The sequence below is a fragment of the Somniosus microcephalus genome, chromosome 12 (genome assembly GCF_052327205.1).
Source record: "Somniosus microcephalus isolate GS21.2 chromosome 12, FLI_Smic_1.0, whole genome shotgun sequence".
Lineage (NCBI taxonomy): Eukaryota > Metazoa > Chordata > Chondrichthyes > Squaliformes > Somniosidae > Somniosus > Somniosus microcephalus.
In genome coordinates this window covers 69266867-69290735 of record NC_140998.1, presented here as the reverse complement: position 1 = coordinate 69290735, position 23869 = coordinate 69266867, and the positions used below count along the sequence as shown (strand labels likewise).

The following is a 23869-nucleotide window of genomic DNA, read 5'->3' as shown; positions in this document are numbered from 1 at the left end:
ATGTGAGTCCCTTGGAGGCAGAGACAGGAGAAATTATAATGGGGAATAAGGAAATGGCAGAGACGTTAAACAAATATTTTGTGTCTGTCTTCACAGTAGAAGATACAAAGAACATACTGGAAATTATGGGGACCCAAGGGTCTAATGAGAGTGAGGGACTTAAAGTAATTCATATTAGTAAAGAAAAAGTACTAGAGAAATTAATGGGACCAAAAGCCAACAAATTCCCATAACCTGATGGCCTACACCATAGCGTTTTAAAAGAGGTGGCTGCAGAGATAATGGATGCATTGGTTTTGATCTTCCAGCATTCCCTAGATTCTAGAATGGTCCCCGTGGATTGGAAGGTAGCAAATGTAACTCCATTGTTCAAGAATGGAGGGAGAGAGAAAACAGGGAACTATAGTCAGTTAGCCTGACATCAGTAGCAGGGAAAATGCTAGAATCTATTATTAAGGTCGTGGTAATAGGACACTTGGAAAATCATTATGATTAGGCAGAGTCAACATGATTTTATGAAAGGGAAATCGTGTTTGACAAATCTATTAGTCATTTTTGAGGGTGTAACTAGCAAGGAAGATAAGGGGGAACCAGTGAATGTAGTATATTTGGATTTTCAGAAGGCATTCGATGAGATGCCACACAAGAGGTTGTCACACAAGATTAGGGCTCGTGGGATTGGGGGTGATATATTAGCATGGATTGAGGATTGGTTAACAGACAAAAAACAGAAAGTAGGAATAAACGGGCCATTTTCGGGATGGCAGGGTGTAACTAGTGGAGTGCCCCAAGGATCAGTGCTTGGGCCTCAGCTATTTAAAATCTATATCAATGACTTAGATGAGGGGACCGAGTGTAATGTATCCAAGTTTGCTGACGATGCAAAGCTAGGTGGGACAGTAAGCTGTGAGGAGGACGCAAAGATGCTGCAAAGATGGCAGACGGAGTATAATGTGGGGAAGTGTGAAGTTATCCTCTTTGGTAGGAAGAATGGAAAGCAGAATTTTTTTTAGAAGTGAGAGACTGGTAAATGTTGGTAATCAAAGGGATTTGGAGGTCCTTGTACATGAATCACGGAAAGTTAACATGCAGGTACAGCAAGCAATTAGGAAGGCAAATAGTATGTTTACCATTATTGCAAGGGCTTTGGAGTATAACAGTAAGGAAGTCTTGCTGCAATTATATAAGGCTTTGGTGAGACCACACCTGGAGTACTGTGTACAGTTTTGGTGTCCTTACCTTAGATATACTTGCCTTAGATGGGGTGCAGCAAAGGTTCACTAGACTGATTCCTGGGATGAGGGGATTGCCCTATGAGGAGAGATTGAGTAGAATAGGCCTATATTCTCTAGAGTTGAGAAGAATGAGAGGTGATCTCATTGAAACGTATAAATTTCTTAGAGAGCTTGACAGGGTAGATGCTGAGGGTCATTTTCCCCTGACTGGAGAGTCCAGAACTAGGGGTCATAGCCTCAGGATAAGGGGTCGGCATTTAGGACTGAGATGAGAAATTTCTTCACTCAGAGGGCTGTGAATCTTTGGAATTCTGTACCCCAGAGGGCTGTGGATGCTCTGTCGATGAGTATATTCAAGACTGAGATCGATAGATTTTAGGGCACTAAGGGATATGGGGATAGGGCGGGAAAGTGGAATTGGTGTAGAAGTTCAGCTATGATCTTATTGAATGGCGGAGCAGGCTCGATGGACCGTATGGCCTACTCCTGTTCCTATTTCTTATGTTCTTATACCACAGTTGCCATGACAGAACTGTTAAGTTCTACAAAAGCAAAATACTGCGGATGCTGGAAATCTGAAATAAAAACAGAAAATGCTGAAAATACTCAGCAGGTCAGGCAGCATCTTTGGAGAGAGAAACAGAGTTGACGTTTCGGGTCGATGTCGTCAGTTCTGAAAGGTCATTGACCTGAAACATTAACTCTGTTTCACTCTCCACAGATGCTGCCTGACCTGCTGAGTATTTCCAGCATTTTCTGTTTTTATTGCTGTTAAGTTCTACAAATAGATCAGAGGTTCAGGATGTGGCAGAGCCTGCAGTAGATTTTAATCTAGCAATACACCATCATTAATAATAACAAACACAAAGGGATGATTTGAACACTAATTTTATATCAAGGTTCCTATGATGGTTATAAATCACTTGAGTGTTACTGTTGTGTTTTATCACATCACCCAGACACATTGATTACATTACTGTCCTGCAATCACTCTCATATTATTACTTTTTTTTGTGTATCTAACAGATGGATTGTTTTTGTTTTTCATTTAACAAGGGATCTGAAGCTAAATTTCTAGAGACTGCGCTCCCTAAAATAGCTGAAATCATCAGGCTCAAAGATGTCAATGCAATTATAATGGAAGTTGCTGCACTCTTTCATGACTTTCCAGATGTTGGGTAAGAACAGCCAGAAATGTATAATCACAAAACTCAAAAATATCAATACATCTGAAGGTGATGTTTAGTAAAGGAAGTTGATTCTTGAATATTGAATTGACCATTCCAATAATCCTGTCCTGAATAATAAATATTCAGTAGGATTATATTTTATTTAGCTCTATCAGAAAATGTTCGTAGCTCAGCTAATGAATATGATGCACTGGATTGATTCCTGGGATGAGAGGGTTGTCCTATGAGGAGAGATTGAGTAAAATGGGTCTATATTCTCTAGGGTTTAGAAGAATGAGAGATGATCTAATTGAAATGTATAGAATTGTTAGAGGGTTTGACAGGGTAGATGCTGAGAGGCTGTTTCCCCTGGCCGGAGAGTCTAGAACTAGGGGTCATAGTCTCAGGATAAGGGGTCGGCCATTTAGGACTGAGATAAGGAGACATTTCTTCACTCAGCGGGTTGTGAATCTTTGGAATTCTCTACCCCAGGGAACAGTGGCTGCTCAGTCATTGAGTATATTCATGACTTAGATCGATAGATTTTTGGACACTAAGGGAATCAAGGGATATGGGGATAGGGCGGGAAAGTGAAGTTGAGGTAGACTATCAGTCATGATCTCATTGAATGGTGTAGCAGGCTTCAGGGGCCATGTGGCCTAATCTTGCTCCTATTTCTTATGTTCTAAAGAAAGAAAAAAACTTGTATTTATATATCACCTTTCATATCCTCAGGACATCCAAAAGTGCTTTACAGCCAATGAATTACTTCTGAAGTATAATCACTGTTGTGTTAAGCATTGTGGCAGCAAGATTCCACTAATAGAAAATTAGATAAATGACCAGTTATTCTGTTTTAGCAGTGCTGGTTGGGGGATGAATGTTGGCCCAGACATCAGGAGAATGCTCTGTTCTTCTTTATATAATTACATGGAATCTTTTACATCCATCCGATTTAGACAGACGAAGCCTCAGTTTAATGTCTCAATTGAAAGACAATACCTCTTATAATGCAGCCATCCTTTGGTTCTGCATCAAAGTGACAGCCTATGTTATATGCTCATCCTGGAGTATAGCTTGAACATACACTCTTCTGACTCCGAGACAAGAATCTTACCCTTGATCCAAGCTGACACTTGGCTGCCTAGTCAGCGACTCCTTAAGAACAACTGAGATGACTTCTGTTTTTAAAAAAAAAACACAATTCTTGTTCTATTCAGATAATTTAGTGAAGATCTCTAAAAGTTTTTAAGTATTCTTTGCAGTGTTTAGTTTTTGAAATCTGCACAGATCATTTTGATAACACTTTTCCATATTTTAAAAGCTGTACAAATACAAATGCGTAACGATATAAATGTTTTTTGAGCTTATCAAACTTAATGTTATTATATTATCAATAAAGTCCGAAGAGAATATATTATGTAAGGTACATAGTAAGTGGAGCTAAACATAACATCAAAAAATGTTCAATTCTCAGAATTTGAAAGCTGCTATGCATTATATCGACATATTATACTCTTAATCTCATTCAAATAGCATTTTATAGCAAGTTCCTGTTAAAGTTTGTCTGAAAGTTAAAGATGCAATAATAGTGTGTGAAAACTAGTTCAGAAAGGAAAAATCATCTTGAAAGCAAATCTGAGCATTGCCAGATGTCTGTGGGAAATACAAGTGATCCTGCAGGAAATTCTAGCAATGGAATGCGGCAAAGCATCTTTACAAAAACTTAACACGCAATCCTTTCAATCATGCCTAGGCAAACATTTTTATTACAAGACTGAGTTCTAATTGTTCTTAAGAAATCTTTTTGGCATTGTTAGAGAGTTGACTGTGAACTGATGCCACCTGGAAGAAATACTACAATGGCTGTAGTATATTGGCAATGAAAAGAAATCGCTATGAAACATCTGGCGCACAATATCAAATTACTTTTTTAGTATGCAGATAGCCTGTATGCAAATAGCCTGTATAGTAACTTCACGAGGTTCATTCCCCATTCAAAGCTTTGTCTGGTGCTGCTCCTGACGTGCCGTTCTACACTCTGCATTGAACCAGGATTGATCTCCCGGCTTGACGGTGATGATGAAGTGGGTGCTGTGCTGGCCCATGAACTTACAGACAAACCCTCTAGTGAGTCCTGCATAAACAGGCTGAGATTTTCCACATTTGCACAGTTATGGTGCATCCCCTGCCACAATCGTGCACCTCTGGCCTCAGCCTATTTTCCAGGTCAGGGCACTTTGTATATTTGACGCAGGCTCCACAGTCTCTGCCAGGGAGTCTGCCCGGAGGAGACATAAAATGACTGTGGCAGGCATGGGCTTACTGGTGGCCTTGGGGCTGGCTGAGCGCTTGGCTGGCAATGCCAAGGCAGGATGCAAGCTGAAATTAGTTTTATTTTATTTTCAAAAAAGCTGCTGCAATCATTTGCACAGCCTGTTATTATACAATCAAAGACATTGTGCAATAGCTTTAAACAAGTAGCATTCATCAGAATGGAAACTGTTAAAATCATGTGCAATATGAGTCAAATGAAGTTTCTACCCCAAGGCATACTGAGAAACTGCAGCCAGTGATGTTCCTAAAAAGCAGCTGATGTTGTTGAATCTACATCACATGCTACAGAAAACTATCCAAAGTGCCACACACTGTTGTCAAAAAAAATCAAAGAAACCAAGTCCTGGGATGGGGGGATTGCCCTGTGAGGAGAGATTGAGTAGACTAGGCCTGTATTCCCTATGAGAGGTGATCTCATTGAAACATATAAAATTCTTAGAGGGCTGGACAGGGTAGATGCTGGGAGGATTTTTCCCCTGGCTGGGAGTCCGGAACGAGGGGTCACTGTCTCAGAATAATGGATTGGCCATTTAGGACTGAGTTAAAGAGAAATTTCTTCACTCAAAGGGTTGTGAATCGTTGGAATTCTCTACCCCAAAGGGTGCTCAGTCACTGAGTACCTTCAAGACAGAGATTGATAGATTTTTGGATACTAAATGAATCAAGGGATATGATGATAGGGCAGGAAGTTGGATTTGAGGTAGAAGACCATTATTGAATGGCAGAGCAGGCTCGAAGTCCCGAATGGTCTACTCCTGCTCTTATTTCTTAAGTTCTTACAATGAAGAAAATTCTGATTCATGTTAATGCACAAAACAGATATAAAAATTAATATTTTATTGTTATTGGATGATTTCTTTCTGGAGTTTTGAATAGCTAAGCTAGCAATTCACACTTTCATACAGATATGCTACTGACCAGAGGTTGCTTAGTGTGTCTAGAGAGAACAATCATTCTCCACTTTTACTAGTAAAATCGATTAACACAATATGGTTTTAAGCTGAATTCACTAGGTAATTTCTGTAGTCTGCAAGTGTAGTTTTTATTACAATAAAATTCTTGAGTCCTCCATCCTAATCAAATGTTCCACTCTCTGCAGAAAACAGCACATTGGAGCTATCTTGCACATTAAAGTGAACATGAAAAAATCAGATGAAAAGAAGATTCTGAACATTCTCAATACCCCTATGAATGACACAGACTCTTCCATGGACAGGAAACTCTTTTCCAATTCTACCATTCTTAAGGCTGTCTAGGAATCCACTCCACTGGGAAACCATCAAAAGAGGGATTTTTAAACTGCTAACCTATTATTATTCTCATCAAAGTGAGTGATTTCAGTGCAAGGGAACGGAATTCTTGCCAGTTCAGGAACCCAATGTCAGCATCAAGCACTCCAATGTCCAATACAGCGCAGTTGGATGGTAACTTGCCACATAACTTGCACTACTGTGACATTTTTCCTTTTCTCACACCAGCCACCCTGTGGCTGATTGCTTAATTAGAAAGAAAGAACTTGCATTTTACGTAGCACCTATCACGCCCTCAGGATGTCTGAAAGTACGTTATAACTTTTAGAGATTTCTGAATATGTCGTCACAGAATGACCTTGGTGTAATATGTGTTAAAATTGCTAATGTTGAGCTGAATTTACCTCTGGGGGGATAAATTCATAGCACAGCAAGGCTTGGAGTTGTAGGTTAGGATTCAGATGGCATGCTGTAGACAATGAAAGGTACATTCTGGTCTTCACATGCTGTTGCTGCTGTGACAACTCTATTCATTCAAACTCAGCTGGGGTGTCATTGCCAAGTTAGGTTGCTGAGGGGAGGTGTAGTCAGTTTGACTGAAAACTGACAGAGGAGTCAGGCTGACGTGAAATAAAATAGCAGCCTGCAAGGAGATGAGGTTCTGCTCTGGATTGAAGGCCAGAATGCAGAGCTTCAATTTCTTATAGCCAGTAGTTGTACAGAAAGTAAGATCATTCTGAAAATGTCATTAAGATAGTCCACTAAAAGTATGGCGCGTTCATATTTTCTTTATGTACAGAAGTGAAGTAAAGCTGAGTGGAATGAGTGAATTATGATTACAGATGGTACTCCATCGTCACTTGCTGTGTAATAAAGCAGCTCAATGATTCACATCTGGCTTCATCTCACCAAGTGCTCACTCAGTCTGCCTTTGGAGAGATTGAAAAAATACACATACAGGAAACTCTTTTTTTATCCGGCACCGACGGGACCGGCGTGGTGCCGGTTGATCAAAAAGTCTGGATTACAGAGAGGTATACTTACCAAGCTACGAGAGCCCCGTACACGGCCACAGGTGCAGGAGCCCCGGTTACACGGCACTTGTGCAGGAACCCCGGTTACACGGCCACAGATGCAGGAACCCCGGTTACACGGTCACAGATGCAGGAACTCCGGTTACACAGCCACAGATGCAGGAACCCCGGTTACACGGCCACAGATGCAGGAACCCCGGTTACACGGCCACAGATGCAGGAACCCCGGTTACACGGCCACAGATGCAGGAACCCCGGTTACACGGCCACAGATCCAGGAACCCTGGTTACACGGCCACTAATATATAGTAAAACTTACCTGAACCTACTCCTGAATTTTGCCGGGTGAGAGAGATTTCCGGATGCCGGTTAAAAGAGAGTTTCCTGTACAACTATCCGGTTCATTTTGCAAGGGCTATTGTTATTGTGATGCCACTGAACATGAGAATGTATCTACTGTAGACCCGAATATGTAGCAACAACTGATGGATTACTCTTTGATACGGAGCCACTGTTGTTATGTAGGAAAACACAACAGTCAATAGTGTTAGTTGGGAATAGTTTTGTGCTGTGGGTCCATGTCCACTGGGAACTAGATTTTAAACTGCATACAACTCTTACAGAGAAAACTTCTATCCCATCAGTTTGTTCTGGATTTGAACCCAGAGGTGAAAGATAAGTGTTTCCCCCATTGTACCATACAGTCTATAGTAATCAACAAAATACAATCTCTCAAAAGTTATCTTTGACTCTAGATGGTATTGATGCACAGTCTAAGTTTATTTTAATCCTCACAATGCCAACATCTACAGAGACTTCTGTACCCCGTGCACCAGCCTTTTTTTAAGGATTTACTTCATCTTACTGTAACGTTATTTTTCTTTTAAGAAATCCTAAACTAAACAAAGTTCTAAAATCCTAACAGCTATTCTTTATTTTGTTCCTTTCCTGTTCTCCTCTTTTATATATGGTTTTCATTGCCCCATCATTCATTTTGGAGCTGCAATCTACATCTTTTAAAAACTGCATCTGATTGGTTGAAAAGCTGATGTAAAAATCAGTATTTCTCAGCCAATAAATGCTGGACTTTCTGTAGTTTGATTTAATTGGATCGTAGATTAAACCTTTTGATATGGGGTGGACACATCAACAGGACTAGTACCACAGCAAGAAAACTCAGCAGAAAGTATTTTAAGAGAAACTATTTCCACAATTTGGTTCGTGAAGTTACGAGATTCTTCAGATTATGTTCCATGGCAATTTTCACAGATCTCCTAGTGTCACATCATATTGGGGCAAGCACAGTTATCAACTGCCTCTTGAGTGGACTATCATGGACATAGAAACATAGAAGATAGGAGCAGGAGTAGGCCATTCGGCTCCTCGAGCCTGCTCCACCATTCAATGAGATCATGGCTGATCATCCAAATTCAATACTCTGTCCCTGCCTTCTCCCCATACCCCTTGATCCCTTTAGCCTTAAGAAATATATCCAACTCCTTCTTGAATATATTTAATGAATTGGCCTCCACTGCCTTCTGTGGTAGAGAATTCCACAGGTTCACCACTCTCTGGGTGAAGAAATTCCTCCTCATCTCTGTCCTAAATGGCTTACTCCTTATCCTTAGACTGTGACCCCTGGTTCTGGACTCCCCGGCCATCAGGAACATCCTTCCTGCATCCAGTCTGTCCAGTCCTGTTAGAATTTTATAAGTTTCAATGAGATCCCCTCTCATTCTTCTAAACTCCAGCGAGTATAAGCCCAATCGACCCAATCTCTCTTCATACGTCATTCCTGCCATCCCAGGTATCAGTCTGGTGAATCTTCGCTGCACTCCCTCCATGGCAAGAACATCCTTCCTCAGATAAGGTGACCAAAACTGCACACAATACTCAAGGTGTGGTCTCACCAAGGCCCTGTACAACTGCAGCAAGACATCCTTGTTCTTGTACTTGAACCCTCTCGCTATGAAGGCCAACATACCATTTGCCTTCTTAACCGCCTGCTGCATCTGCATGCTTACCTTCAGCGACTGGTGAACAAGGACACCCAGGTCTCGTTGCACTTCCCCTTATCCCAATCTATTGCCGTTCAGATAATAATCTGCCTTCCTGTTTTTGCCACCAAAGTGGATAACCTCACATTTATTCACATTATACTGCATCTGCCATGTTTCTGCCCAATCACCCAACCTGTCCAAATCATACTGGAGTTTCTCGGCATCCTCCTCACAGCACACACGCCCACCCAGCTTTGTGTCGTCTGCAACCTTGGAGATATTACATCTAGTTCCCTCGTCTAGGTATATGAATCGTCGACATATGAATAAGAGAGTGATAGCTATCAAAAAAACAAGTTTATTAAATTTTGAGCCAATATGCTTCTTCAGAAACAGTAGCCTAGAAATTACTGTTGATGGTATCAGCGAGTGAACTGTTAACACTTTTATAGGACATTCCGCTGTCCAGTATTGTAGCAGATGGATTAGTGCTTATACTAAAATAGTAGGCAGAGGAATGTCAAATGAGCATGCTAAGAATTTACTGATATCGCCAACATTAATTTCTAGGCTACTATATTTAAAACTTTTAGTTGTTATTCATAATAATTAACACCATAACAATTTCATTTTAATACTGAATCATAAGGTGCGAGCATTAAACCATTTCAGTGTTATATTTCATGTTATGTTCTTCAAGAATTTTTCTTGATATTAAGCTCAAATGTCATTCAAATTATATAGACACTGCTACATAAATGCTTCTGCACAGAATTTTGCAGAATTAAAAATTCTTTTCATAGTTTCATAATATATCTAAAAATGAAATTAGCAACATTATATACTTAAATTTAAAGTGAAGTATTGCAGTCGTAGTTACTATGTTAGACACAAATGGGATACCCTGTAATTGTGTAAGTGAATGTATCCTAATGTTACTTATTCAGTATTTTTTAAAATGTCATTTTTTCTGGAAGTATATACAAAACAATTTGTGTTTTATAACTTTCCCCACAATTTCTGCACCATCCTCTGTTGGAGGCAGTGACATAATTGAGGTTTAACCCCACAGTCACTGGCTGTATTCTGGTGCTTCACCTATGAAAAGTGCAATTGTTATTTGGCTTCTTTATTATTTGGGTTTTTCAGTGCAATCATCCGATCTCTGAGCTGGGCACTCTCTATATAGCAATTTCTGGCTTATCAAATTAGGTTAACATACAGTACTAACAATGTAGCTTTGGTGACAAGATTCCTTTGCTCATATAAAAAATATATTAATTTTTTTAATGCATGGTAACAAACTGATGGGTAGGCATTATTTTGAGTAATGCAATTTCTTCAAGATCGGATTGATTTGGATACAGATGCAACTGATCAGCCATTCAGAATACCTGCAAGAAATTTGTTCAGCTACTTGTTAAATTGATAAGGCACATAATGAGCTGAAATCTGCAAAGCTTTGCAAATGATGCTGTACAGTGTAGATATCTCTAGTGCTTTTCATTCTGATTTCCTAGTTTGTGGTTAATCAATATTTCAATATGTATTTCTGTATCTCATTTCACACAAAGATATTTTGTATCTCACACACAGTGATGTTAAACAGAAGATTGTAACCCTCAAGCCAATCATATGAGTATATTTGTACCCTCTCCCTGCCAACTGTCTGAAGCTAAACCAGACCATTCGCAACCTTGGTGTTGTGTTTGACCCCCGAGATGAGCTGCCGACTGCATATCCGCTTCATCACCAAGACTGCTTACTTCTTCCATAACATCACCCGACTCCGCCCCTCCCTCAGCTCATCTGCTGCTGAAACCCTCATTCATGCCTTTGTTACCTTTAGACTTGACTATTCCAATGCTCTCCCGGCCGGCCTCCCATCTTCCACCCTCCATAAACTTATGCTCATCCAAAACTCTGCTGCCCGTATCCACTCACACCAAGTCCCTTTCACCCGTCACACCTATGCTTGCTGACCTACATTAGCTCCCAATCCGGCAACGCCTCAATTTTAAAACTCTCATCCTTTAAGACGCTCCTTAAAACCTACCTCTTTGACCAAGCTTTTGGTCATCTAGCCTGATATCTCCTTTGGCTCAGTGTCAAATTTTGATTGATAATGCTCTTGTGCTCAAGCACCTTGGGATGTTTTGCTATGTTAAAGATGCTATATAAATGCATGTCGTTGGCACCTATTCACCATAATTGCAATGTGATGTTTCTTGATGCATGAAAAATGTTATACCACCTAATAAAGAAGATAGACCAATGACTTCATTTCTCTTTGCACATCATCAGCAGGTGAGCTGCACTTACACTATTTAGTGGAGCACATAGTGGTATATTTTATTATTCCCACAACACCCTATTAGTGGCAATGCAAGATTTCCATCCCACTTTGCAGTGGGTATAGACAGAACATTGCCAATGGAATAGTTCTAAAAATGAACTGCTGCATGCAGCCTCTGCTTGGTACCACTGATAATGGCACTTCACAGCCAGCATTCCGCCAGCATTCTCCTGGTCTTAGTTTTGTAAATATAATGCAACCCTTATCCCAAAATAAGTCTAGCTAACTGTTGCTCGTTGACCATTGTGCCATTTCTCTGCTTTTTATCCGAAACATTTTGGTCTGCCGTGGTGTGGAGAGGGCTGTAGAGGAGTGGATTACCATCAACTTCTGATTTCCACGTGTAGCCTTTCCTTTTTAGCACTTTCACACTTCAGTGGAAACATTATGATAATAACAAAACAAAATGGCTGAAGTTTTTTAATATAAATAGTTGATGCTGAAAATGGAAATCTAGACCATGGTACATGACATTACTCTGTGTTCCTATTAGTGCTGCCTTTAGTGCTAATTGCAGAAATAAAATATGTGAGCCAGGGCAATGAGTATCAACAACTTTTCTGATCAAACATGGTATGATAACCAGATCTTCAACACATGTCTGTGGTTCTGCACATGTATTTTCCAGCAGGGATTACTGGATGGTGATCAGGACTAATCTCCTCCCTAGACCAGCAGTGTTAAGGCCAACTTTAGTGCACCGACTGAAATCAATTGACACAGTACAGAAAGTGGAATGAGCCTTGAACGTTCTTCGTTTGTATGGTTTATGAACCACAACTTACTCCAAGGTAAGAGGAAGTAGTCAGAGCTTGAACTAATGCAATGTTATATGCATGATTCATATTTGAACATAAGAATTAGGAGCAGGAGTAGACCATTTGGCCCCTCGAGCCTGCTCCACTATTCAGTAAGATTATGGCTGATCTTCTACATCAACTCCACTTTCCCGCCCTATCCCCATATTCCTTGATTCCCTTATTGACCAAAAATCTATCGATCTCAGTCTTAAATATACTCATCTACTGAACATCCACAGCTCTCTGGGGTAGAGAATTCCAAAGACTCACAGCCCTCTGAGTGAAGCAATTTCTCCTCATCTCAGTCCTAAATGGCCGACCCCTTATCCTGAGACGATGCCCCCTAGTTCTAAACTCTCCAGCCAGAGGAAACACCCTCTCAGCATCTACCCTGTCAAGCCTTCTAAGAATTTCATATGTTTCAATGAGATCACCTCATTCTTCTAAACTCCAGAGAGTATAGACCCATTCTACTCAATCACTCCTCATAGGACAACTCTCTCATCCCAGGAATCAATCCAGTGAACCTTTGTTGCACCCCCTTGTAAGTTGCAGGGTTCTCAAAATTCCCGCACTCCCCAAATTATGGATCAAGGGACCCTATTTTGGACAAGTTATTAAAAACAGGGTACCCAAAATGGCTTCTGTAACCTCGTGATCAAAACCGACAGGATTTTTAGACAGGACTCTGCAAACAGGCAGGCCCGGAGATGAAACTTAAAATGCAGGAATCTGTGAAACAGGACTCTCTGGAACCAGCCAGACAAAGTAAACACAGAATATGCATTCACTCGACTTGAATCAAATCAAGCTAGAATGGGCCTATAATCATGGCCATTAGGTTTCTGCATGTTTAATTGATAACAGCTCACAGTAGCCATCAAGTAAGGAGTGGAAGAACGGGTATAATTATAGGCCCATGAGTGGCAATCGCTCTCTTGACTCTAACCTCTTGCCAGTGGCCTTGGCCTGCTGCCTCTCGTACTCGTGCCCTGGCCTCGTGGTGGGCTCTCTTCTCGCTTCCTGCACCGCTCAACAACCAAGGACGCCCATTACACCGGGGCCAAACGCGGGAGGAGAACGAAACCCGAGTTCAATACCACACAGGACACACAGGCCACAAAGGAATGAGACGAGATGAGACAAGGCGACGAAGAAGGTAAACCGATAAAAGCAGAGAAGGGCAGCGAAAGACGCATTAGTAAAAACCAAACGCCTAGTTATAAGCTGGCGTTTGGTGAAGAAAGTGGTAGTGCATGTATGGACAGTGAGAATAAGTTGGCGTTTGAACATTGCAAATAAGCTGGCGTTAAACGCGGGTGGCAGCGCCCGCGATGAATAAACCGGCGCTCGAAGCTTGGGTAGTGAAATCATCTAAGCGGTAAAAACCGCCAACCGACCCCTGACCGCGACATTACCGCCGATGACCGCCCGAGGGAGAAGAAGAAGAAAACCCATCGCGACGAGATGACGACAGCAGCTGAGGAAAAGAGAGGGTGCTTCGCATCAACAACTTCAGCACCGCGCCCTGAGACCACGTGGCGACGGGGCACCCCAAAGGACAGCAAGAATAGACCTCAAAACTCACAACCATTAAAGCAACTGGTTTTGGATTGGTGAGCATGAATTCCTGGCTCCTCATAGCTTAATCTAGATAGGTAGAGGAGGTGGGATAAGGATAAGGGGATTGTTAATGTAGTTGTTTTCCCTTGATGTGCCGTGTGTTCCCCATTCCCAAATAATTATAATTGTTTTATGCCTATATTTTCATACCAGTAATTTTCTTAAGATTGTTGTATTCTGCTTTTAATAAAATCTTGGTTTTCTTATACCAAACCACTTGTCTACTCGATTTTCTGTATCACCGCCTGTACCTAAGTCCGGTGTCTAGAACCCAGGGGTGTGGGAGCGATTCAAACCACTCAGAGGACAGTCAGAGGCGAAGCTGACTGGGCGCACACGCCACCCCCTACACCCTCTAAGGCAAGTATATCCTTCCTTAGTATATCCTTTGCACCCACCTTTCCCTGTGTTGAACACCATGTACTGCTTACCTAATACATAGTTAGCAACTGTCAATTTTTTCCACAGACATCCGCATTTTCAGGCCCCATTGTGCAGTTTGTATGGGGACTGCAAAATCTGCTGGATTTGGGCAGTGTGAAATTGCTCCATAATGTAAGTCTCGGACTAGTGCTTTTATGGCACTTTAATATGTGAAATAAAGAATACTGTTAGTGGAAAAATAAGGGTGCAGTGCCAGATGGATAGAAACAAATTTAATTGCTTACTTACAATCTCTTACAAATGTTAATTCTACTGAAAATATGACTCTAGCTGAGTATGCAAGGGGACTCCTTTCTTAAAAGAAAATGTTGTCAGTGTGGTGATAATAACTGTTTCTATTTATATTTATCAGCATTGATTTCAGAAAGATAGGAAAATATCTGCTGGGCAATTGTCCCAACATACTTCCTCAAATTTGTCCAGGAAATGCCATGTTGGAACAACACAAGAGGAAATGAATGTTGACATACAACAATTCAGTGTTAAGTTCAATGATAGTATGTCTGTGACTAATACATCTGGGGATCTAAAACTTCTTTGAAACCCATAAATTAGCTAAGTACAGTAAGTTGAGAAAACCCCAACACAAAACAAATCAGTGATCCAGTAGATTTCAAGGGCTTTCTTAATGTTTGAACTTCAGTACATAGTTTTTCTGAATTTTAGATTTTATGGGGCCAAGATAACTTTGATGGGAACCTGCCAGAATAGTCACCAACTCTGCCAGCATTTAGATACATTGGGTCTCAGCCACTGGGCCTCCACCCGCCCTACAAGAGTTTGATGTAAAGCGGAGGGAGGTGGGGGGGGGGGAAGGCAGGGCCGCAATGGGGACTTCCTATGTTGAAGGTTTTGGTGCTCCGGCCTCAAGGGGACCCAGTGTAACTTTGGAGGCTGGTACACTGAATGAGGACAGGCATACTAGACCCTTGAAGTGTGGCGTGAGGAGCACCATGGGACCCTGGCCAGCTAAGGGGCCTAGACCGCTGAAAACTTCCACCAGGGAAATTTTTCTCTCAGTTAGAAAGGCGGTCTGTTTTTGAGTGTTTCCGGGGAGGGGAAGGTGCCCTGACTCCTCCCTGCCCTGGTAGCCTGAAGCCGAATCCCTGTAGCAGGTAAGCACCCATGATGCACCCCTATGGCGTGGGCACCCACAGCCCCATGCTATTTGGGTGTCCTCCCCCTGAACCTGTATACACTGGCAAGGTTGCCATTGGACAGTAATAGTGGGTGCAATACCAGTGGAAATACCAGGATCGTGGCCCATGGAATTTCCATGCCTATTTCTTCTTTTTGCTGTAACCTTTTAAGATGTAGCTCATACAGCAGCGATTTGCTTGAACCCCTGCCCCTAACCCCACCAAGCCCATTCCTCCCAAACATCTTGCCAAGTCCTTGCACTCTCCCAAGACAAAAGCAAATCCCTGACCATCAGTCATAAAAATACCACCTGAAAACTAATATGCACACAAACACCGTACCAAATGTCTGCTTTGCTTTACTGATTTTAATAAATACCACAAAATATTCACCCAGGTGCTACCCAATAGTGCCTTTTTCAAGTGCACCTTTCCTTACTCTAGTGCTCTGAAGCTGTGCTAGCCCTGTGGCTTCAGCAATGTGGGCATTGGATGAGGGTCTGACAAGGGTGCAGATATACTGTGCTCCTGAGAGAGGGCAGCATGTGCAGCTCCATAGCGTCAGTTCTGCTCTCATAGGACGATGCATCTGCTTTCTCAATGATTAGCGTAAAAGCAGACTGCAGGAGGCCTGTGACTCGATCAAAGCTCCTATTCGAAGCCCCCAGCCTGTCCACATTACTGGAGAGCCTTTCCAGACTGAAGGAGATGGTGGAGGCTCGATTCTTAACAGCAGCAGTTTGAACTTCAATCAAAACTGCCATCACTGGTGACGAGGGATTTTGCTTTTCAGGCCTTGCTGCAGCTTCCAGCAGGACACCACACGCTCCATGGTAGACTGCAGAGATGTCATACCTCGTACCTGAACACTGCACATACTAGAGGTTATCTCCTCCATACTATCCATGCTGTCACAGCTCCTCAACAGGTGACTACAGCTCTGAATGTTAAAGCTACAGGCTCATTCCAGAGAACCACAAGATATTTCTACCAGATCAACCAATTCACTGTTCATTCCTGGATTAGAAAAGTCACCAATGCCCCTTTTACTGGGGCAACTTAGGTTTTACATTTCAACAGTGGTCCCAGGCAGAAGAATAATAGGGTTATCAATTCCTACCAAACTGCATGATTACCCAGGGTTTATGGGGCTATCAATTGCACTCGTGTGGTTTTGTGCACCCCATAACTACTGCACTTTAGTTCCTGTTATACTGTGAGTTTTTCCCTAACACTTCATTTTCCTAATTAGGATACAGCAAGACAGCCTATCGTAAACAGGAAAATTTGTATATGGGAAAATTTGCATTCGCCCACCCCAGTAATGCCCAAGCTCTGCCTAATGCAATTTTTAGGCTGGCCTGTAAATGAGCGAGCAGCCTGCCCATACAAAACAGTTGTAAGGCTGCTTAAATATGCAAATCAGAGTCCTAGGTTGTAAGATCCTAATTGCAATCTTGGTACAAAAGGGTGGAATGTGCGCCATGCATGCTCCACCTGTTTGTACCAGGCGTTAAATGGCCAAACCAGTGGTCCTTAAAGAGACCGCTGGAGGCTGCTGAGAAAACGGCCCCGTAAATGTTTAATTTTTATGGGGCCAGTAGTAGCAGGAATGCTTCTCATGGGCCCACAAAAGAACTCCAGCCTGCTGCCAGTCCATTCGAGAGCGCCCCCTCTCCCGGGATCGCATTCCTCCCCGCTGGCTGGCTCGCCATTGGCGCCGACTGGTTCCCGCCCTCCCAGAACTGGCGAGTTGGAGCGGAGCTTCCGCTTGGCGCCTGCAGCTCGCTGGCACCATTTAAATGAAGCCTGAACCCAAATATGTTTGGGCCTCCCGGCTTTGGGCAGATGCTCTGCCAACTTTGCATGCATTTTGGGCAGAAGTCAAATTTCCCCCAGACTATTATTCCCCAGTCTTTCTGGGTATTTGTATTTCCTCATTCCAGGCAAATCCTAGTGAATCTGTGTTCTCTAAAGCCTCAATATCCTTCCTCTGGTGTGGCGTCCACAGTACTGTAACTTGGGTCTTAGTAGGTTTTATATGGCCCCATCATGACCTCTTGGCTTTTATTTATGCTTCTTATGATAAAACCTATAATTCTATTCACTTTTTTTTAATCCTTATCAACCTGATGTGCTGCCGTTAATGTCCTGACCCTGTACCTTCAAATCCCTCTGCTCTTCCACAGCACCGAGTCTACTTCCATTCAGAGTATCATTACTGCTGGGTTTTTTTAACAAAATGCATCACCTCACACTTACTGACATTGAATTCCATCTATCACTTTTATGCCCATTCCCCCATCTTATCAATATCCCTTTACAGCTTCCTTTGGTCCTCTATAGAATTAACTATTCCTCCTATTTTGGTATCATCTGTAAATCTCACTCTAGGCCTATATCCAAATCAACGACATACATGGTGAACAGAAGTGGCTCCAGAACTGAACCCTGTGGGACACCACTACCCATTTCTAACCAGACCAATATGCTAATCAAGTAGTTTATTTGCTGCTTGGGAAGTGTTATAGGATCACCATTGAAGGTGGATTCTGATTAGCTTTTTTCTTCATTCCCTACTAATGATATTGCACATTTCTAAATTGCATGTTCCCATGATTTTATTAGCATGTCATAAATTTCAATGAAAAATGGGCATTACAGGAAACCCTCTTTTTACCGGCACCTAAATAACCGGAAATCTCTCTTAACCGGCAAAATTCAGGAGTAGGTTCAGGTAAGTTTTACTTCATATTAGTGACCGTGTAACCGGAGTTCCTGCACCTGTTGCCATGCAACAGGGATGCCTGGATCTGTGGCCGTGTAACCGGGGTTCCTGCACCTGTTGCCATGCAACAGGTACGCCTAGATCTGTGGCTGTGTACGGGGCTCTCGTACCTTAGTAAGTATACCTCTCTGTAATCCGGACTTTTTGATCAACCGGCAGCACGCCGGTCCCGTCGGTGCCGGATAAAAAAGAGTTTCCTGTACTTCCTTTTTTCTGAAACAGAGGCATAGCCCCTAGTGTATAAAAACCTAAATGTTATTTTTTTAAAAATATGAAATCACTTTAATAACTTTGGATATTTTTAAAAATACACTCTGCCCTAAGGAAAAAAGGAGAAAAGGAAACAATCAGATTTTCCAGATATCCATCAAAGTATTTCCACAGTTTGTTTTACAAGGAGGCCAACTGTGATTTAAATCTAAAAATGAAGAAAGGATAATCAGGCCTTGCAATACTGTTTTTCAGATTTTTTGTGAAGATGTCTGGTCGCAATTTTTGTCTCACTATTGTTGCATTTAAGCTCAAAAGCTGGGCCGTATTGGAACCAAAATGGAGTGGCTGCTAGTCCGACCGACAAACTGTTGCTTTGACATCCAGTCCAATTTTCAGGCTGACTTGAATCCTGGTTGCCAGAGCTCCCATCGGATACAGGCAGCAGCCTCATGCAAATAGGGGTCAAGTAATGTCATTTAGACCCCAACGCCATTTTTGTTAATTACCATCTGACTACTGTCTGTTCCTGCGACCACCCTCCATGGGCGGCATTGGTTGAGAGGCAGCCATTTCCGGTGTGATACTTAATTGATACTCACTACTGTCAGGTAAAGCTAGGTGGAGCTTTTGCAGACATTTTCCTGGCAGTCGCTTGTGGGTTTCGCACCTCAACGGATTTGAAAGCTTAAGTAATTGGTGCTGTGGGTTCGGTACTCATGTTGCCTGCTGCTCCACAGTGTAGCTTTTTCTGATCCCGATGAGAAATACACCTGCCCTGTAAGCTGCTGCTGCAGGCCCTCAACAAGCGGTTGCACTACCCTCTTTCCCGCCTACCAATCAGCGAGCTGCCTATTGGGAGCGCTAACCACATGATGATGAGGACCAACCCTGAAAATCACATGGATCCCACGCTGACTCCTCCAGACAACCACCACACATGCCCCATCCACTGCCCGCCTGGTTATCACACGCAGACGAAACGCACCGCACGGAAATCATGCAAAGCAGATTCGACTAATCTGACCTTGCTAACCATGTATACCAGTTGTGTGGTTTGTCTTCTGTTGGGGAGAATAAGATAAGAATGATGGTCTTATTACTGTACATCAGAGATAAAGGCAAATCTCTACATCTCCTCCAAAAGATGGCACCTCTGACAGTGCAGCACTCCCTCAGCACTGGAGTGTCAGCCTAGCTTTTATGCTCAAGTCTCTGGAGTGGGACTTGAACACACAACCTTCTGACCCAGAGGCGAGAGTGCTACCAACTGAGCCACAGCGGCCCAGCCAATGGCCAATGTTTGCTCCATCCAAAGAAATTTTTTGGCCAGAATTTTCTTTACGTTGGCGGGTCTGGTGTGGGTAGTGGGCATGTCGGGTCGCGACCCCGCTGCTGGCTCCATCCCGCTGTTGAAAATGAACTTACCTAAATGGGACCTATTAAGCCCGCCCGGCGCATTACCTGGCCCAATTAGATGGAGCGGGTTTGGTGATGTCATTCATGGCGCATTTTCAAATGGGATCCTTAAAGGGATCCTGGCCACATTATATTTGAAGTTTAATCTAACAAAGTGGGTGTGGAATCTTTACTCTACAATAATATAATAAAAGTTATAGATGAGTGAAAAAAAATATTTAAAAAATATAATTAAGTAATATGACTCCATCTACAAATAAGATCAAAAACATAATTTAAAACGTACATTAATTGTGAAGTTATTGGTGCTTTAGTCATAAATCTATAGACTTCTGTATCAGTAACTGGTACAAGTAAAAGATATGTGTGTATAGGTAATATATAAAATTAAGTAAATTTTAAATGTAATTGGAAAGGGGTGGATTTACAATCTTATGCAAGTTCAGTGGAAGAGCTGCGGAATCCCTGACAAACAGTGTAAGTGGTGCTTACAATGTGTTTCTGAGTTTTCTGCAGCTCTTTTGTTGAAGTTAACAATGGACAAGTGAGAGAACCTCCGCAGAAATCCACCCCCAAAGTCTCAGACTGAAAAATTAAATTAGTCATATTCAGGGACTGAAAGCAAATTGAACCAGTGGAATGAGTGATGAGAATGAAATTGTTACGGTTGATGACTTGATTTAATGTGTAACTGGACAATCACAGTATACTGTGAGAAAAATCTGACCAGAAACAACAAAAACATTTATTTAAATGGTAAATGTCATTTTTTATAGTGCAGATCAATTCGCTGCAATTACTGTTGAGTTGGAAGGCAACAGCTGAGAATGGCCAGTGAAAAATGTGTTTCCCTCACTATCCAGGGTAGATAGGGAGCCTTCAGCACTCATAGCTGTGGTGTATGTAACCTGTTCCACCTTAAGAGAACTTAAGCCTGTTCCACCTTAAGAGATGTACTACTTTCTCTGGCTGCTGTATACGTAATACCGGTGGTGACCACCGGTATATAAGTACTGTGTAGTGATATTGCTGTTAGTATAGCCCTGACCTCCAACTAGTAAAGACCTGTTGAAATGTTATTCTTGTAGTCTGTGTCAGTAATTAATCTTAAATACAACTAGAACACACAGACTTAACAGTGGCGACAAGTCCGATTCTTACCCTGCGGCAGTTTATATCCACGGCGGCTTCGTCCACAGAATGGGCGTCGAAGAGAGGCATCCACCCTCATCACCCTGCTGGAAGACACGTCGCGCGGCAGGCATCGAGAACCCGAAGTGCAGAAGATATCCTGAACTCGAAGCCTCCATCAGCGGCAGTCAGCTATCTTCCTTCTACCTCGGTGGTGGGTAAGCCGGTCAGCGACGCGAGCAGAAAGTCGGCCGCGTTGGCTGTACAGATGGGGAGGGAAGACGGAGGAATAAGGGCGGTGAGATCGATCGCGACCGGAGATAAGGGCCGGGCCGCATTCGGGCCAAAAGGCGCAGCGCGGGGACATCGATCGCGGCTGGTGATAAGGGCCGGGCCGCATTCGGGCCAAAAAGGCGCAGCGTCTGGGGCGACTGAAGGCGCGAGAGCCGCAGTGAAGGCGAACGCAGCCGGTGCTAATAACCGGGCTGCAAGAAGGGCTGCGAGGCGCGACATCGGGGAAGCGCGAATGCCCGAGGGAGCCACGGTGAAGCGGAGACAGCGTCGGGGGAGTTACTAACCGCTGGGAAAGGGGAGCAGCAGCGGCACGCCAAACGCCATTGCAGCCAGCGGGTGAAGAAGGCGAGCGCGGGAAAGACCGCCAAGCGCGGGAAACCGCCATTTTGTAGGCGGAGGACGAAGACAAGAGCGGGAAGCCGCCATCTTGGAAAAAGGGAAATCACTAAAAAAAAAAAAAATTGCAACAATGCCTAAACATGGGAACATTAATACCTTTGATAGCGACATCGAAGATTGGGCCACGTATGTAGAACGCATACAAAATTATTGTAAAGCAAATAAAATCCCAGACGATGAGAAAGCACTAACTTTATTAAACTTAATGGGTGCGAAGACATACGGGCAATTGAAACACCTTTTATCACCAGATGAACCGGCGGAGAAGACGTTCAAGGAGATTGTTACTGTCCTGAGAAATCATCTAAACCCCACGCCGCTGATGCTAGCAGAACGATTTAAATTTTACAGCAGAAAGCAGCTGAAAGATGAAAGCAATGCTGAATATTTAATGGAATTGTGTAAGCTAGCAAAGTACTGTCAGTTTGGAACGGGACTAACAGATGCGCTAAGAGATAAATTTGTGTGTGGATTATTAAAAGAAGATACACAAAAGCGGCTGCTCGAGGAGAATGAGCTGACGCTTGAGAAAGCGGTCACTATGGCAGCATCACACGAAGCCGCAGCGACAGGCATGGCAGTAATGCAGCTACGGTCACCGGAACTCAGTACAAATCAATTGGTTTTGAGTACTGTAAAATGTTATCGTTGTGGAAAGACAATGCACGATCAGAACCAGTGTTGGTTTAAAAACCAAGAATGCAGAACGTGTGGCAGGCTTGGCCACATAGCTAAAGTATGCCGGTCAGGAAAGAAGACCAGCAACAAAAAGTCACCGCAAGGAAAATACATAAAGGTACACAAGGTGACAAAGAACAGTTCGAACGAACAGAAGTCAGATTCAGACGCCAGCAGTAATGAATTGGGTAGCTTAAGAATACACAACGTTGGTAAGGATGCAGATCTCCAGACAATTTGGGTCACTCTTCAGATAGCAGGAGTCCAAGTAAAGATGGAATTGGACACTGGATCGGCATTGACGGTCATGAATAAGAAAGATTACAAAAGGTTATTCCAACATATTCCCCTACGGGATACGGAGATTATATTGAAAACATACACGGGGCAAAGAGTGTACCCCATCGGAAAGATAGAGGTAAAAGTGGTCCACAAGGGCAAAGAAAGCCAAGTAATGGACTTATATGTGCTACCTGAAGGAGGTCCACCACTACTGGGACGGGAGTGGATTAGGAAAATGAATATGGACTGGCACTCCTTAAAGGCACTAACGGTAGATTCCGGGGAAACAGATGTCAAACCTAAACGATTGTCCAGAATATTAGATGATGCTAAAGAGGTGTTCCAGCAGGGACTGGGAACACTGAGAGGAATTACGGCAAACATCAAGATTGATGAACATGCACACCCAAAATTTTTCAAAGCCAAACCGGTACCCTATGCAATACGACCTGCTGTAGAAGCGGAACTGGAAGCGCTAGAACGTTCAGGTGTACTGTCTAAGGTAGATTGGAGTGAGTGGGCTACGCCCATTGTTCCCATTATGAAACGTCCTTCGAGCAACAAGCCAGGAGAACCAGGGAAGGTTCGCATCTGTGGAGACTTCAAGATCACCGTTAATCCGGTGCTTCACACGGTGCAGTATCCGCTTCCGCGGATTGAGGATATTTTTGCTTCGTTGTCTGGCGGGAAACACTTCACCAAGATAGACCTGGCGCAGGCGTACTTGCAGATGGAGGTTGAAGAAGAGTCACGCCAGTACCTCACGATCAACACGCATAGAGGTTTGTACCGGTATAATAGGCTGGTTTTTGGAGTGGCATCGGCTCCAGCAATTTGGCAGAGGGCCATGGAGCAGGTATTACAGGGAATTCCAGGCACACAATGTTACCTGGACGATATTCTGATTACAGGAGATGGTGATGAAGAACACCTCGCAAACTTGGAACTGGTGCTCAACAGACTGAAAGAGTATGGACTTCGAGTTAACCGGCAGAAATGTGAGTTCTTTCAGAAGCGGATCTCGTACTGTGATCATGTCATTGACCGGGAGGGGCTCCATAAGTCTCCTGACAAGATAGAGGCAGTTGTAAAGGCTCCCGCTCCGGATAATGTCTCTCAGTTGAGGTCGTTTCTAGGATTGATTAACTATTACCATAAGTTTCTACTGAATCTATCCACGGTACTGCACCCGCTGAACGCTCTTTTACAGAAAGGGGTACCATGGGAATGGAGCGAAAACTGTACGAAGGCATTTCGCAAAAGCAAAGAATTGATCACCTC

The 23869-nt window shown here is 43.0% G+C and overlaps 1 protein-coding gene across 1 annotated transcript in view; it reads left to right on the top strand.

Moving 5' to 3' along the window:
* LOC147109268 (tumor necrosis factor alpha-induced protein 2-like) overlaps positions 1-11303 on the top strand; it is a 59377-nt gene extending 48074 nt beyond the window's left edge. The window contains exons 12-13 of the mRNA XM_086003035.1: positions 2292-2413; positions 5841-11303. Of these exons, the coding sequence (XP_085859161.1) occupies positions 2292-2413; positions 5841-5997 (279 nt within the window). The 3' untranslated portion in view covers positions 5998-11303. The remainder of the gene's footprint in view (positions 1-2291; positions 2414-5840) is intronic.
* The last annotated feature ends 12566 nt before the right edge of the window (positions 11304-23869 follow it).